This window comes from Lactuca saligna, chromosome 1 (genome assembly GCF_052625555.1).
Source record: "Lactuca saligna cultivar CGN05327 chromosome 1, ASM5262555v1, whole genome shotgun sequence".
NCBI classification, from domain to species: Eukaryota; Viridiplantae; Streptophyta; class Magnoliopsida; order Asterales; family Asteraceae; genus Lactuca; species Lactuca saligna.
In genome coordinates, this window is record NC_136417.1 from 19,376,541 (window position 1) to 19,395,483 (window position 18,943).

Below are 18,943 nucleotides of genomic sequence, written 5' to 3' on the forward strand. Positions count from 1 at the left end.
ATGACTTTACTGAACATGTTCATTCTGTGGAAAAATATCATAGCAAATCTATTACAAAAAAGGCAAACACAAATTCTAAAAGAATCATTTACTCTAAAGTGCAATTACCATTACTGCACTACCATTATTCTGACAGAATATATATATATATATATATATATATATATATATATATATATATATATATATATATATATATATATATATGCCATTTTAAATTTTGGCAGAATGCATATAATATTTTAAATTGGCATTATGGGTTGTAATTCTGATAGAATATAGCAAACATTAAAAAAATTGTAACTTATTCTAATAGGATGTAATCTTCAAAGTATAAATTTTGATAAAATTCAACAAGTTTATTTTGTGATCAATCGGAAGACATGAATAAAAAAAATACCTAGATTTCACCGGAGAAGAAGAATCGGCGACCACCACCACATCCTCTCCACCTCCTGACCTGCTTCGATCGGAGCAACAGCCCCACCCCGTTGCTTCTCCTTTTGTTCTTCGGTCTAATCACTCATCGGAGATCGATACCTCCTCCCCTCGCTTTCTTTCTCTTCTGTTCCCATCGATCAAGGCCTATGAATATTCGACTTCATCGTTGATTTCTTTGCCCCATCGGAACCCCTCCTGCCCTCTGATGCCCTCTGATCAAACCTCTAGCACATCTTCCCTTCTACAGTAGCCCAAAACCTCCGAAACCCCACTGAATAGCAGGGACCAATGCTAAGAAAACGAGAGGGAGGATAAATCGATGTATACGTGATTGGCTAGGGTTTTTTTCAACAGATTTCGACTACATCCCATATTTAAAGGAATAATAAAGAACATATTAATTATCTACCATATTTAAATATGTCAAGATTACTATAATACCCTTAAATGATTTATTTAATAATTAATTATTTCCTGAATTCTTATTGGTGCACACAGTCACACAATAGTTGTCAAAAACATCTGAACCTATCTATATATATATATATATATATATATATATATATATATATATATATATATATATATGACTTACACTGACCAAGAAAGCCCTAGTGGTACTGATCAAGGAAGCCTTAGTGGTGTAGCTAATCTCAACGATTCATCAGGTGAGATAATTTCTCCCTGATAATCACATACTACGGTCTGTGAGGATTTGTAGAAATGGATATTCTAGTATTTGTGACGACCAGTAGGAATGGTTATTGTATGGTAACGGTTGGTTTGCAGGTCTAGTAATTATGGAATATTATCATATCAATATCATGATATTGAAATCCCTATGTATCTCACTAGGTTTTCCCGACCTGACTCTCTTAGTTCATATGCATCATGGATACCAAGACTTAAGCCACTAGAACTTGACTAGGATATTGAGTGATTAAGAGATAATTTGCAGTAGTATTCAGTACCATCAGGTCTTTACGCTGTAAATTATGGGGAAAATGACTCTTGAGAGTAATTAACTTTTGCGTTTGTATTAATTTGGTCCCTTTTTTTTGTATTCAATATACCATCGAACTTGTTGTTTGTGTTCACCATAACCCTTTTGACCGGCTTTTGACCTGAAATAGCCAGTCAAAGGGTTATGGTGAACACAAATAACAAGTTCGATGGTATATTGAGTACAAAAAAAGGAAAGGGACCAAATGAGAACAAACGCAAAAGTTGGTTACCCTCCTGAGTCATTTTCCCCAAAAAGTTAAATGAAATTAAAGTTGCGAAATTATCAAAGACTGCAACCTCCTTTGGCTATAACGTATATGAAGAGCATTTCAGAGGGGTAACTTCGTTAAAACATGGTCTATGCTATGCTTACTGTGGTTAGATGTCAACACCTCTCTTCAAAAGGATATGATTGTATATGAGAGGTATATTTATCAACATAAACATTTACCTTAATGTATATTATGGTGATATGTCTGCAAAACCAGCATAATATTGTACATATTGAAGTTGTATCTCATTCCATGAATTCGATCTTAAAGCTAATTAAACTCAAAAATCACAACACTTGTGATTCCACTCGTTTGTAGACTTATCTAGAATCCATGATACGATAATTCATTCGATTGGAAATATAAATGTAGTCATGAAATACGATAATAGCCCACTACTCGTCCCTCACGAGTCATCAGAAGATTGTATTGTCGGCGGCTATAAAATCCCAAGTGGCACAATGCTACTTGTCAATCAATGGACCATACATTACAATTCGAATATATGGGCTGATCCGGAAAGATTCGACCCTGAAAGGTTTGAAGGGCTGGAGGGGACAAGAGACGGGTTTAAGTTTATGCCATTTGGGTCAGGAAGGAGGAGTTGTCCTGGGGAAGGGCTCGCAATGTGGTTAATTGGGTTAACTTTGGGGTTGCTTGTTCAATGCTTTGAGTGGGAAAGGGTGAGTGAAAAGATGATTGATATGACCGAAGGTTTTAGGCTCAACATGCCTAAGGCCGAACCACTTGTAGCCAAGTGTAAACCACGTTTATAGATGGAGAAGCTACTGTTTCATGTGTGATTCGATTGTCATGTGGGCTATTATCTATTAAGCAAGTTCATGATTGTGGTTTTTCTATACAATTACAAAATATTTGTGAATTTTATGTCAGGATCAATACGTTTATTGATCTCTATTTATGTGATCATAGTTCATGTTCTCATAAGTGTATGTGTGTATTTACTGGAACTAGTTTACTTAAGCTCTCCCTCGGAGAGATTAGTATTGTCTATTAAAGGTGGGTTCAATTGAGAAAATAAAAAAGGTTGAGAATTGGGGAATCATTCTCAGCCACTCATTTGATTTAAGCATAAAAAGACACGGTGGCAAACTTGTAAATATGTTAATAACCTTCAATCTCAAATACGTATCGATAACAGTTCGTTCATTATCATAAATTTTCCTCCAACCTTCAATAATCATCCAAATTTCTTCAACTAAACCGGAATTTCTTCATTGTTCATGAAATTGGAATCGGAGTTCTGGACTCGCAGTCACCGTCAACATTGAAGGATTCAGAATCAGTACTCACAGGTTCCCAATCGGATTTTTGGAAATCAAAATCAAAATGAGATTTCGATTAGACATAGGATGTCGCATCTGAAGTCGAAATCGGACATATATGATGATTTGGAATTGATAACTCGATGTTTTTAAGATTTTTAAAATAGTTAACTTGTATGCACTCCAACTGTTTGATGAAATGCATAAACTAAATTACCACGTTATATTCACATATGAATATGTTTTCTCACCTAAATGAGTATATGATTATTAAAAACATAAAACAAATATGCAAGTCTGTATGTTATTCATATGTGAATAACATATAAAAATTATATATATTTGTCAAAATACCTTCGAATATTCATAAATGAATATATTCACACGTGAATATACCTTGTAATATTCATATTTGAATATACCGTGTAATATTCATAAGTGAATATATCATCTAATATTCACAAGTGAATATAGTATGTAATATTCACAAGTGAATATAGTATATAATATTCACATTTGATATATCATGTAATATTATGTAATATTCACATATAAAATATTCTTTAATACTCATAAGTGAATATATCATCTAATATTCACAAGTGAATGCATCGTTCAATATTAAAATATGAATATACTATGTTTATTATATGTTATATTCATATATGAATGATACTTAAATTGTAAAAAAAAAATCATACTTTTTATTCATAAGTGAATAATGAATGTACTGTAATAAAACATGATGCATTTTTATTCACTTATGAATAACGATAGCTGAAAATATAAAAAAAAAATTATTTTATCTTAAAACTATATCAATATGGATGTGTATTTGTAGAGAATAAAAAATCATGAATTTTGGTATATTTAAAATCATTTTTTGATAAAAATATCTTCTAAAAATTTATAAAAAACGAAAAAAAAACTATGTTTTTGTATATATTAAGGTAATGATTAGCATAGTTTAAGGAAATATGTTTTTGTTGGAAAACACATGTTCATTCCTTTCTCATTTCCGCAGGTACGTTGGACGATTTTGCGGCAAAAATAAATGATTGGCTGAGAATGATTCCCCCATTCTTAACTTTTTTTTTTCTCAATTGAACCCTCCCATATATATATATATATATATATATATATATATATATATATATATATATATATATATATATATATATATATATATATATATATATATATATATATCAAATGTTTGATAATGGTCAATGTATTTATTGTCTGGACCATTAGGCCAATGCCGGAGCCTATTAAGAAGTAAAGGCCTAGGGGACCCGGTTTTAAGGTGCTTAACATAATAACATGTGAAATTAAAAACAAAATTTCTAGTATTTTCTTCAATCTGCGAATAATAAAGAATATTTTATGATATTAATCTTATATGCTGACTTATAAAAGTTGAAAATGATTTTAAATTAAATCATATATAAAATGGTTATTATCACTATAATCCAACAATGTTTCGTATATTAGTTTAAACTTTAAATGGTCATTATGATTTTTTTTGAAGGTTACGAACTTATATTTTATCGGTTAATTCCGTACTTTTACCTATTTTGATTGTTATATTGCCTTGTTAACGGTCAGCCAAACAGGTGAGTCAACAATGACTCGGTAGTGAGTCGACTTATCGTTGCCACATAAGCAAAAAGTTATTATGCCCATTTAGTCAACTGCAACAACCTCTCTCTCAAACGAACCATTTTTTGCTTCTCATTACATAGATCTTCAATTATTCATCATATTTTGCCGCCATTGCTGCTTGCTTTTGCCTAGAAATATTTAGAAAAAGACAACAACAAGAGAGCAACAATTGTTTTCAAAAACAAATATGTTTTTGAATGGAGCATCAAACACATTAAAATCAAAGACAAATATTGAATCACAAATGGATGGGTCAAGTTTGTTAAAGAAAATAGTCTTTAAATTTGCGACTTGCTTGTCTTTTCGCTTTTCTCTCCTCCTCGAAATTCAATCTTCTAGGTAATTTTCTATGCACAAAATGGATGTTTCAAACACCCAGGTTGTTCTTCATGTAATTTACGAACCTACAATTTGATTAACCCCGTTGGAAATCAAATCCATTTCCCTCGATACTTTTTTCAATTTGTAAACACAAATTTACCATTTAAAATGCCGAAAGAACAAAGCTCAAGAAACAAATATCTTAAATTAGTTAAATCTTTCAAATCAGACGAACCCTTTTGCTCTGTAACGATGAAACTTTCACACCTTCGAGGTTCATAAGAGTAGGAGGTAGTACAGATCTGTCCGACATGAGAGGCGTCAAGTTTTCTAGTAATTCATTTTGGAGGAGGTGGCGGCAGCGGCGATTCACCCTTTTCTAGGTGGTGGTGGTGTATTTATCTTCTTCGATGGGGGTTCTCAACACAACTCTGCTAGCCTGAATAACTCTATCTTTGATTTCGATTTCCCGTATCACCACATCATCGTCAATTGCATTATTGCATAAAATCTAATCGTTTTCGTCAGAGCTTAGACCCATTAATCAAAGGAAACTATGTTTTTGTTGGAGAACACTTGTAGGAGTGTTGGTCTATATATCATATTGGAAATCATTTGAAATCGAGTCGAATGAGCCAATCTTCCATGTACCCTCAAAGAGCTTTACAAAGTATAATAAATTTAACCGATTCGATAGCTTAAAATCCCAAACTGGATCTGAAATCTTTTTTCCTAAACCAGGTGGACGACTCTAGTGGCAGATGATGATGGATTAGTGGCGGTGTTGGAACAAAGAGTAAAGAGAATAATAGAGATAATCACCAATGGAATGAAATTGAGGGTTGGGCTATAGTTACAATAACCTTATATAAAACTCATAAGGTATTGTATGATATCAACTCCATCTCAAAGTTTTTATAAGAGCAATGAAGTAGTTTGAGGCCAACTGAATCAAAGCAATAGATTATATCAAAAATATTTAAACGTAAAAATATATTTTTATCTATCAATTAATCATTCAGAATGAAATAATAATAATAATAATAATAATAATAATCTATATGATCTTACCAAAAAGAACCACGTAAAACCGGGATAATTTCCTAGTTGAAATGGGATACGACCAGTATCATAATTTAATTTTGAAGTTTACAAGTTTTTATAATTTATGTTTAAATCTTCTATAAATAAAATAAAATAAAATAAAATTTATTTGAAGTATCGTTTCTCACGATATACACACACGCACACATACATGAACGAGCTCTATTCGTAAATCAATCTATATTCCTTTTCCTTGTAAAAATAACAATAAACGTCTTATCTTTCAGGCTCCGGTCGTCAACTCTTCCCGCCGGCGGCGAATCTTTAAGATGATCCACGATTCTCCTCCGCCGCCTCTAGAGGAACTCAATACGGAGTCAAAATCTGAAGGCGAAGAAGAAGATCAACGCCTCCTACTAATCTCCAAATCACCCCTCCCCTTATCCACCGACACCACTCCTAACAACAATTGCACCTCGGATGACGAAGACGTTGCGTACGAGTCTCAAGAAAAGATCATAATAGACGGATTAGATTCATATTCTGATTCAGCTGATTGCAACTCTACGCCACCGTTCTCGTGGAAGAAGCTATGGTTATTTACGGGGCCAGGGTTTCTAATGAGCATCGCGTTTCTAGATCCGGGAAACCTAGAGGGGGATCTTCAGGCTGGTGCCATTGCTGGTTACTCTCTGTTGTGGTTGTTGATGTGGGCGACGGGTATGGGTCTCCTGATCCAGCTGTTGTCCGCCCGGATTGGGGTGGCTACGGGGAAGCACCTTGCGGAGCTTTGTAGAGAGGAATATCCTAAGTGGGCTGGATTGCTGTTGTGGTTCATGGCCGAGATAGCGTTAATTGGAGCTGACATTCAAGAAGTGATTGGCAGTGCCATTGCTATACAGATTCTTAGCAATGGGGTTCTTCCGATTTGGGTTGGAGTCATCATCACTGCTTCTGATTGGTTAGTTTTCTCCTTAACCCCACTCTCACATCTCTGTTTCTTCGATGTGAAAATTGAGATACACTGCTAGATATTAGAATTGCTGTAAAGTTATGAGATTTACTATTACTTTTCCTGCTAGATCGTATAATTCGGCTTTAGAATATATATCCATTGCGTTTTCAAGGGAAAATTGATGATTAACCAAGATTCTGAGAAGAACCCTGTAGAATATGCATCTGAAACCCCAATAGAATATGAGTTGAACATAGAAAATACAATGAATATGATGTAAATCTCACCATCAATCACCTCTTCGAATCTGTTCATTGTAATCCACCAATTCCCCTTCTTGATTCCTGTTTTAACTATTGTTATTTTCAATCACCTTCATCAACAGTTTCATGTTTTTACTTCTTGAGAACTATGGAGTGAGGAATTTGGAAGCTGTTTTTGCAGTTCTCATCTCAACCATGGGACTATCATTTGCATGGATGTTTGCTGATGCACAACCTAGTGGAAAAGAACTTCTAATAGGTTAACACATCTATAACAAATTAACATTCCACCCATAATAATCAAATCACTCATCTTTACACCCCATGAATCACAGGTCTTTTGGTTCCAAAACTCAGCTCAAGAACAATCAGACAAGCAGTTGGAGTAGTAGGATGCGTGATAATGCCTCACAACGTATTCCTCCATTCTGCTTTAGTCCAATCAAGAAAAATCGACCCAAAGAAGAAAGGAAGAGTACAAGAAGCAATCAATTACTACACAATCGAGTCATCTGCTGCCCTTTTGGTTTCTTTCATGATCAATCTATTTGTAACTACTGTATTTGCTAAAGGGTTTTATGGAACTAAACAAGCTGATAGTATAGGGCTTGTGAATGCTGGACAATATCTTGAAAAGAAATATGGAGGAGGGTTTATGCCAGTTTTGTATATTTGGGGGATTGGGTTATTAGCAGCTGGACAAAGTAGTACAATCACAGGTACTTATGCTGGTCAATTTATCATGGGTGGATTTCTTAACCTTCGGTTGAAGAAATGGTTGAGGGCTTTGATAACTAGAAGCTGTGCAATTGTTCCAACTATGATTGTAGCTCTTGTTTTCAACAAATCAGAAGCTTCACTTGATGTGCTGAATGAATGGCTTAATGTTCTTCAGTCTATTCAGATCCCTTTTGCACTTATTCCACTTTTGACCTTGGTGACTAAAGAGGAAGTCATGGGTGTCTTCAAGATTGGACCTACTTTAGAGGTATTATGAATTATGATGATTCTTTAACTTTTATTTTATATCTTAAACACATAAATGGGATTATTGATATATATTTTTTATTGAATGTGAATCAGAGAATTGCATGGAGTGTAGCTGCTTTAGTGATGGTGATCAATGGGTACCTTTTGCTTGACTTTTTTGTGGCTGAGGTCAACGGGTTCTTGTTTGGATTTTTGGCCATGACATGTACGGGGGCGTATTTGGTATTTATATTATATCTCATAAATCATGGAGATTGTCTACCTTCTATATTGTTTAGCCACTTACTCAATAAAGGGTATGCATATATTGGAAAATAAACACCATGGCTTAATCTTCTTGTGTGCCATATAACCCCATTGACTATTTGACCTTTTTCCAAATCGAAGATTGGAGTTTTTAGAAATGTTAATCCATTTTTCTGTATCAATCTTCTTTCACATCAATGGGATGTTAACAACATGATGGTATTGATTGAAGTTTATACAACAAGAAATGAGAAGATAGTGTTGACTGTTTATAGAATAACCATTGACCAAGTAAGTGTCTTGAAAAGCTTTGTTATATTTGTATTTGATTTGTGTAGAATGGGGAAAGCTTGTGGAAGTAGGGGTTTTTTTTGGTAGTGTAAGTAAATTTTTAGAGAACACAAAGTAGATATGAACATTTTGGTAGGTTTGAATATTTTGTTGTGTTGAATATGTTTCAAAGCACCTTAAATTTGCATGGGTTGTGTCATGATTTGATTTGTTGATTATATAACGTCTAACATGATTTTAAGTTGATCTAGATGTTATTGAGTTATTATATAACATTGGATTTTGTTTTACCTTTATGTTTATACGTGATAAATAACAAATGCAAATGATCTTTTATTTAATAACTGTAATAAATTAAACTACAATAATCATGCTAAAATAAAATAAAAAGAAAATTGCAAAAATGTCTAAGTGGTTGTTAAAATTATATGGTTTTGGTCCAAAAAAATTTGGTGATTTATTAGTGATTTAATTTTAGATGTTTTGTACCGTTTTGGTCCTAATGGTTTAACCTTTTATTTATTTATTTATTTTAATGTTTTGTGGTTTTGGCTATACCCAACTTGAAATGATGATTTTTGTGGTTTTGGTCTATAGCAAACTTAAGGGCATTTCTAATTCTATACTAAAGTATCACTTTTACACTATAAATTACATGCTCAAACCTATATTATACCTAACAATATATATAATATGGATTTTAGTGTAACATTATATATAGTATTGAATTTTAGTGTAATGTTCAATAAAGAACAATATACTTGAAATGTTTTTTTAGTGTTAAATATAATGTAATAAATTAGAGATCTTTAGTGTTTACATTATCTTTTATACTATAGTTATAGGTATAATGTAAAAAAATAGTGTTAAAGGTTGAAGATGGTTTAAATAGTTCTTTTTAATTTCTTGTAATTATTTTCTATTTATTCTAATTAAAAAATAAGAAAAAGAAAAATCATACTCACCCTACTCCTTCTAACCCACCATTTCTCCATTGTAAAGACATTTATTATTATTATTATTATTATTATTATTATTATTATTATTATTATTCTCTCTCTCTCTCTCTAACATTACTGTCTGCTAGACAAAACCTCCTTCCATGGTAGAAAATCCTAGCATCACCGTTGGAAAAACGGGATCTACCATGGACACTACCACCTATCTGTCACTACCATCCACGACCACCTCGATTACCACCATTGTCCTCCACCTCCAGTTTGTATTGTAAAGTTGTCGTAAACTACTAGATACCATCGATCTGTTCTTTAAACATGTCGATCTATTGATCCATACACTGAAGAAGAAGCGATAGGTAATAAACCCTTCTAACCAAAGTCATCTTCTTTAAATTTGTCGATTTTTCGACATTTCTGGTCTTTGTGGATGGTGATAAGATGGTGGAGCTCGACAAAGCTTTTGTCTTGATTTTCTCGGCAAAAGTTGGGGGTGGAGGAAATAGAGGTGGTTGGCGGTGAATGGTGGTGTGGAATGGAGAGAGAGAGAGAGAGAGAGAGAGAGAGAGAGAGAGAGAGAGAGAGAGAGAGAGAGAGAGAGAGGCAATTTTGTCTTAATTTAATTAAAGTATTTCATCAAACATTTTTTGGTCAAAACCACATAACTTTAAGGGATTTATGTAGAAAAATCTCATTATTTTGGGAAAATTTTTAATAAATTCATAAAAGTTTTTTTTTGAACTAAAAAGTTCATATTTTTTAACATTTTACTCATTTAACGAAAATTTTATTTTTTATATTTTAGCAGGAAATTACAGATTATGTGATTTTTCCAAAATAATGAGACTTTTCTGTTAAAAAAAACATTTTAAGACTTTATCAAAAAAAATTTCCAAAATAATGAGACTTTTCCACATAAAACCCTAACTTTGACAACTACATTGATCTTTTTTTTTTTGTAATTTTGTCAAAAATAAATAGCTCAAACCGAAAATATTATTAAATTCGATCAATGGTGTATAAACAAGCATGGAATTTGCTAATCGACCAATATACGTTTAAATTCAGTCATTATTAGTTCCTCTGAAAAAATAGTAATCAATTAACATATGTTGTCAATATTAGAAAAGTGATCACCGATAATAATTTGAGTAGTGATTTGTATAGAACACTTTTTAATGTATACACAATCATTTATGCATTAGATGGTTGTAATATACAACTATAATTTTTTTTATTCGGTTTTGTTCGAATTTCAATTTGGAAAAACGTCAATTTGTTTCGTGTTGTTTTTTTTTTTTTTTTTTTTTTTTTCCGAATTTGATTGATGATCGAAGCTAATTTTACGTTTTTTTGAAACATAACTTTTTGATTAACAATAAAATATAAGTTTTTGATCCGAATCAAACCTGATTTCGTATGACTTGAATCAAATATTGAAGATTTTAATAGAAAGAGTCTCGTGTTCTTCGTATTAGCATGATAATTGGAGAAGACAATGACGATCAAAGAGAAATCAATGTGTCATCGTCCAAATAATAACACTTCAGCCCAATTAATATCAGCCCAATGGTTTTAACTACTTTTGCAATATTAATTATGTTGAATAATAACAATAATAATAAAGTTTCATTTATCACAACATCTAACTATAACTTGATTAGGTGAGATTAATGATAGTTACTTGTAGGTTTTCATCATTCAAAAAAAATCTATAGTTAGCTCAACATTTTTATATGACAAATTAAACACCAGCAAGAAACCAAAGAAAATATATATATATATATATATATATATATATATATATATATATATATATATATATATATATATATATATATATATATATATATATATATATATATATATATATATATATATATATATATATATATATATAATAGAAACAATAGTTCCAACAATTACAATCCAGAGGTAGCCATATTTGGGCAAATTATCGGGACAACCAATCTAGTTTGTAACCTCAACACCTACTACACTCCAATCAAACACCATATGTATGTGTAATAGACTCAAACAATGCATGACCCCTTGTTTGGTTTAGCATCCTTCATGAATCAGCAACCGCAGAAACCATTTTAGTATCCGAAGGTTGGAGTAGTTAGAGAAACCCCCCACCAGATCTTAACTTTATTCCAAAGGTCAACCACAACCTAACATTTAGCAAAGATGTAATCTTCTTGTGACTCCACATCTTAGCTCGACATTTATTCAAGAGACCATATGTTAAATCTTGACCTTTTTTTTCAGTTATTGGAAAGGCCTTCTTTTGTTTTATACAATATGGGTCGAGCCTAGAATTCCAATACGTGCATACATTTTGAAACGGTGAATATAATTAAACTAAAAGCGGCATACCCTAATTTTTCTTTCCTATATCCGCCATTAGTTTCCTTCTTGTCCTCCATATCCGCATGTCCTGGCCCTTTGGGACTTGGTCCTGACATCTTGTTATCCGTATCCTTATGTCCAGGCCCTTCTGGATTTGAACCTTCCATCTTGTTGTCATCGGTTCCAGTCTCATGTGCCTCGATTCCATGAGCCAAGAAACAGAATGTAATAAGAACAAGAACAAGAACGAGGGGGAGAAAATTGAGCTTTTTGGCCATTAGACTATTTATATATGTTGAATATTGATTGTTGAAAGTAATTTCAAGTTCACTTGGATACAAAGAATATGTGGTGCATGGTATATATACGTATATTTATACGTGCATGCAAGCAAAGTGAACGAAATTTGTGCAAGCTAATGTGAGGTGTCGCATTTCTTTAGTTAGATGTAAGGAACTAGCGACCTCTCACTTCAACTTTGAATTTCATCCCATTATTTTCCTATGTTTTGGGGCGATTTCAAGGTGGAAAAAATTGATGTTGGAATCAATCCTGCTTCTAGTATTCTCCGTTTTTTTGGAGATTGCAAATTGTAATATTTGATTTAAAAAAAAAAACAATGTAATTAAGTAGGTTTTTGCCTATGAATAATTTGTATAATGAATGTTATCAAACATATGGAATTTGTAAACTAGTGTGTAATTTGTAAACTAGTGTGTATGAAAAAAAACCAAACAATTAAGTGTGTAGAAACTAGAAACTAGAAACTAGAACGTAATAATATCAAGATAAGTGTTTCATTTGCATGAGAAAAATGATTGTTATTATATTTTCATGATAAAAAAATAACTTATTTTCTTGTAATTATGAGTACTTGACGTGCACCATCGCAACAATTTATTAATTAGCTTTCTGGTTTTAATAAGGTCATTTGTTATACACACCACAAATAAAATATGTGGTGGGTGTCACATGAGCACCATATTTCTCTACCACTAACATGGGATACCTACAACCAACATACCACTCCATATCATTATTTTTTTTTTTGAATTCAAAATACAATAAAATTACATTTTTAATAATTAAAAAACATTCATTTTTTAACTAGTTTTTATTAATTATAAAAATAAAATTACAACTTCAAACTATATTACTTAATTAATCTAGAAATAAAAATAACATTACATTCATTAAAAAAAACAAACATACATAGAAAAAAAAAACTAATCTTCGTTCATGTTACGTTGGTACAAATGTTTCGTGATATCTTCTCGAAGATTGAAACACGTTTCACTGTTATAAATTTCAACAACTCGCTCTAAAACCTCATTCGTTCTTGGTACGAACTCCTCAATTGGAATAACAACGTAGTTCGGATCATACGTGCAAATCGCTCGACATTCATCTTCAATAATCATATTATGCATTATAATACATGCTAGGACCATTCATTTAATTATTTCTTTATCCCAGAGTCATATAGCATATTTCACTAAATGTCATGTCTGCTTAAGAACTCCAAATACCCTCTCGATTTCCTTTCTCCCCAATTTTTTTTTTTTTTTTTTTTTTTTTTTTTTTTTTTTTTTTTGTAAACAACTTTGCATTTTCACTTCGAGGAACCAAGTATGCCTTCATCAATGTAGAATAATCCGGGTATATCCCATCACCAAGGTAGTAACCATATTTGTACACGTGCCCGTTCACCGTGAACATCATATCAGATGCTTTGCTGATCTGAATATCATTGAAAAGAGGAGACTGACCAAGAACATTAATGTCGTTGTTAGACCCTGCTACTCCGAAAAAGGCATACCATATCCACAAATCTTGAGATGCAACACCTTCTAGGATGATAGTTGGTTCACCTATATCTCCTCGAGTGAACTGACCACGCCATGCATTTGTACATTTTTCCCAAGCCACATGTGTACAATCTAGACTGCCAAGCATACCTGGAAATCCATGCCTCTCTTCATGAGCCGACTATAATATCACAATATCACGTTGAGTATGTTTGCGCAAATATTGTTCGTGAAAAACCTCATACACACATGCATAAAACCAATATACACATTCCACTACGGTCCTCTCGGATACTTTCAAGTATTCGTCAGATGCATCAAATGATATACCGTATCTGAAATACCTAAGAGCAGACGTACATTTTTATAAACTACTAAAACCCATTCTTCCTTTAACGTTGAGTTTTTGTTTGAAAAAATCATAACGAGATTCTAAAGCATTACTAATACGTAAAAATATAGCCTTATTCAGATGGAAACGACGTTCGAACGAGTCGTCATTATAAAAACAATTATCGGCAAAGTAATCATGTACCAATAAGACGTGTGCAGCTTGGCGATCACGATTGATGTTTGCCATTGTACGAGCAACATTCGAACTTTCTTCCACCTGATTGTGTTTCACAACGTTGAAGAATGTCTCGACAAATTCTACATTATCATCCGAGTCAAAAGTTTTTAAGAATTCCATGTGTTTTGTGGAATCCATGTTCATGTGTTTTGTGCTTTTAGAGAATGAAGGTGTAAGTTTTGGTGAAAATAGAAGGTTTTATTTATATGTTGTAACATCCCGATTTCCATGTATATATTTTAAGTATTTGTTTTTGAGATATGTGGAGTGACTCGAAGAGTTGGTGCCTTAACTCGTCGAGTAGAGTCGCGACTGGTGACGTGGATTAATGAGTGGACTCGACGAGTCCATTAGCCGACTCGCCGAGTCAACGCTGCTGAAGGAAAACCAAATTTTCCGGGCCTGTGGCCTATTTAAAGGCACTTAAGGCCTCCTATTGCGGCTACCCTTCAAGAGAGAAAACCCTAAACGAGTCTTGAGTGCTTAGAGTGTGTGTGTGTGTGAGAGAGAGAGAGAAAGAGAGAAAGAGAGAGAGAGCATTTGTGAGCCTTTGGTAGGTGTTTTTGCAGGGAAGAAGAGGGTTTCAAGCTAGAGGATCAAAGAAGGGTGTTGGATCTGCTGGTTTTCACGCTCAAGCTTCAGTTGGAGGTATTGAACTTGACTTTTTCCTTCCATTGATGCAGATCTCTCATTTTAGTAGATTAGGGTTCTTCTTCTTCATCACTTTTGGGGTTTTTGTGAATTTAGGGTCATAAGGAAGTTAAAACCCCAGATCTGGACCCTAGGAGGTCCCAAACACCTTGAGGTTCCTGCTTTATCTAGCTTTGGTGAAGCTTTAAGTGTGTATAACCCCTTTTGTTCATGTTTTTGGTATTTCTTGCTCTAGATGCCATGCATGGACGTAAAGTTTATGACTTTACGTGACTTATGAGCCCTAATAGTATAGATCTAAAGTTTGGGAAAAAATCCCGCCGTGAAATCTTCTGAATGCATGGGAGTCTGAATAGACTCGTAGAGTTGATGAGTCGACTCGGCGAGTAGTTTAGGGTTTGTCCCGATTTAGCTGAGTCATGCGATGACCCGATGAGTTAAGGTTAGCTCGTCAAGTTTGACTTTCTGAGAAGCTTTGAGATACGATGGGACTCGACGAGTCGTACTAGTGCATTCGAGTATGGTCGATTTGGACTATTGACTCGTTTGGACTTATGTTGACTTTGTGAGTGGGTCAATTAGGAGCTTCTGGAACCTTGGAGGGGTAAGAGGGTCTTTTACCCATCCCGACAGTTAAAAAGGGAATAGGAGAACTTAAGAGTTAAATGAGTAAAAGAGATATATTGATTAGATGCTTGTGTAATGTATTTAGGCAGAGGATAGTTCGGGAGTGCCAAGTGCGTATTTATTCTTACTAGCTTTGAGGTAAGTCTTCTCACTATACTTTACCTAGAGTGGTAATTATGTGTGATCAGGGGGTCTTATGTGCTTGCTTTGAGTTATGCATGTTTATGTGATATGTATTGTATGTTATATTATGTGTTACTTAGACCGGACCGGAGTGTCCAACGGACTATGAGATCAGAGGGCTTTCAACCAGACCGGACCAGAGGGTCCAACTAACCATGGGACTGGACAGTCCCAACCAGACCGGACCGGAGTGTCCAACAAGTGGTAGGACTGGAGGGTCCCACTGAGACACATTGATCGGAGGGTCTTACAGAGCTATATCCTCGAGTCACTAATTACATGTGCGTGGTATTTGGGGAACTCACTAAGCCTTCGTACTTACCGTGTTATGTGTTTATGTGTTTCATGTACTTTCGAGGATCGCGAGAAAGCACCAGCTTGATTGTACACACCCACAGAGCTGGAGTTATATGTTTTATGGATCCTGGATTGTGATAAATACTTTTGAAAACTATTTTGAAATATGTTATGACATTGAAAATCGAGATTTTTGAGAATTATGATATGTGATGCTGGTAATTTAAAATGAAAAATTTTGTTTGAAAATTTACGTTGTTACAAGTTGGTATCAAAGCTTTGGTTTGAGGGATTCAGATACACATTCGAGTATGTCTGGACTCAAACTGAGGATTTGAGAAAAAATTTCAAAAGGAATGATTTTTCTAGAAATGAGTAAGAGAATTTTAAGAGAAAGAGGAAACGAGTAGTTTGTACAATCAGCCAGTGCCCCAACGGTGATTTCCCAAAATACCATTTGCTGCGAGGAACATTGAAATATCTGTTGTAAGTGACTCCCGTGTCGACACCCTTTAAAAATCCATCCTTTTCCTTGCCAAAAACTAAGGTCACGGCATCCATTCCTGGTTCAACATTTACTTGTCCTTCTTTTATTTGCTTCTCATGTTCCATCTGCCAAACAAAAAATTAATAATTATTGTCTTAATACCAATGATTAAAATATTTAAAGTAAAAGAAAAAGAAAAGTGTAGTGAAGTTACTAGCTTATCAGCCATGATTTTAACATCTTCATCCTTACATTCTCCTTTACTTTCACGCCCTTTACACCACATAACTGACCTTAGGGGAATTTCCTCCTTCGAAATCACATTCTCTTCAATATTGATAAAAAAATTAAATTATAAAGAATATGAAAAAAAAGCATGTTAAATAAAATGATATGAAGTTCATGTAGCTTACCAACTTCCTCCTAAGAGTTGTATACCCCCCTCGTCCCATCTGATGATCATACTTTGACATCTTTCTCGCTTTGATAGTCCTTTGTGACATATTCTGTGAATTAAAAGTAACATATTTGTCACGAACTTTTAGAACCCAGATTATGATAAATAAATGAATAAGTTTTGAAAAAAGATTTTAACATTAAACTCTTGAGATTGTGTATAAGTCACAAATTTGTTCCAATCATCTTGTTCAGTGATTAGTGCACGATAACGAACTGGGATTTTTTCAAGCATATTTGTATCGCCTAGATGTGGTTTGATGTAATCTGCATACAACTTTCTTTTGAAATTCCGTAGAAGAATACCAAGTCTATTAATCACAAATTGTTTTCCACTTTCATGAACATCAAAATAGCGCTAAAAAACAATGATAATGGTAGTATTTAAAACTTGATTTTTACATATATTATGTTATATAGATTAAAAATTTGAAGAAGCTATTTACTGTTATCGCTTCCCATAGTTTGTCCTTCATTTCCGGTTTAACTTTTTTCCAGCAAAGAGCACTTAATCCCACCTTCTCGCGGACAAGATCACCCAAATAGCTAACAAAGACTGCATTATTCTTCCCTGTAAACTTACCAAATTCATCAAACCTGACACGTTTTTTTCCCACCAGAATTGACATATTCAGTCTTTAGTTTTGGCAATCGAGTCATGCCCCTCTTCCTATCTGATTTTGTAGGAACTGTTTTATGGATTTCTTCTTCCGAATCTGATTGGCTATTGTAGTGAATGTCTTTATTTTCACCATTCTCTGTATGCGAATCATATTCTTGGTTTCCATCATCTAGCTCATATTCTGTATTATAGCCAGGGATATCCTCATGTTGTTCCTTGTCAACCTCCATGATTCTTCTGTTGACAAAACATATTGAAAATAAGTTTGATTGTTTATAACTTTAATGATAATGTATGAACAAATAATATTACAGACAATTGCTCATATAAACATTTCATCGAACAGTTGGTGTGCAAGAAGCGCACCAATATGAAGAATCAAAATTCTTTGTGTCATGCATGATCCGTGATCAATACACTCAATAACATTGAAACTATACGTACACAAACAATATACTTACACTAGAAAGCTTGTTGAATGATGAAATGAAGTATGATCCTTCTGGGATACAACCAAACGCTAAACAAAACAATGGTGGAATAAATGAAAGTCTATTAAATATTAAAATGATTTAACATTTCCTAAATTGATGGAGGTTACCTAAAAATTATCGGGATTTCCTTCATCCGATGGATTGATCTTCATAGTTTTGGCGGTGCGGTAGATGAAGATTTCCCGCTTTGATTTGGAGCCCAAAAACCATACAAAAAAATATTTGCCTCTCATTAGTTTTTGTTTAAATTCGTTTGACAGAGTCAAATGCGTTTCAAATTTTGATCTCATAGTAATCCCACACGATTAGAAGAAAAAATCGTGGTTTGGAAACATGTCTTGCCTTTTCAAAAATTAGTATGATTTATTTGGTAAGAATATAAATATTACATATTTGGTCCTTCTAAGTTAACAATTTATTTTTTGGAAAAACATTTATGAATATTTGAAATAAAAAATATATAAAGTTAAAAAATTATATATACAAGGGAAAAATATTATTATATAACAAAAAAAATAATATGATCTAGTAGGTGTAATTATTTATAATAATAATTTATATATCGTAACTCCATAAACTAATGACTATCATATGGTATTACACACTTACAACTTGTACATGACATAATGAGGTCCAAACCCACAACCAAGACCCATACAT

At 33.3% G+C, this 18,943-nt stretch overlaps 1 protein-coding gene and 1 pseudogene across 1 annotated transcript; both read left to right on the forward strand.

The window, feature by feature from the left end:
- The first annotated feature begins 2,092 nt into the window (after positions 1-2,092).
- LOC145003180 (cytochrome P450 81Q32 pseudogene) lies at positions 2,093-2,494 on the forward strand (annotated as a pseudogene).
- A 3,743-nt stretch (positions 2,495-6,237) lies between these two features.
- LOC145026343 (metal transporter Nramp3.2-like) lies at positions 6,238-8,966 on the forward strand. Its single transcript, XM_078976833.1, has 4 exons — positions 6,238-6,995; positions 7,375-7,511; positions 7,588-8,240; positions 8,336-8,966. Exons 1-4 carry the CDS (start codon positions 6,364-6,366, stop codon positions 8,558-8,560), a joined length of 1,647 nt encoding a protein of 548 aa, XP_078832959.1. The 5' UTR covers positions 6,238-6,363; the 3' UTR covers positions 8,561-8,966.
- The last annotated feature ends 9,977 nt before the right edge of the window (positions 8,967-18,943 follow it).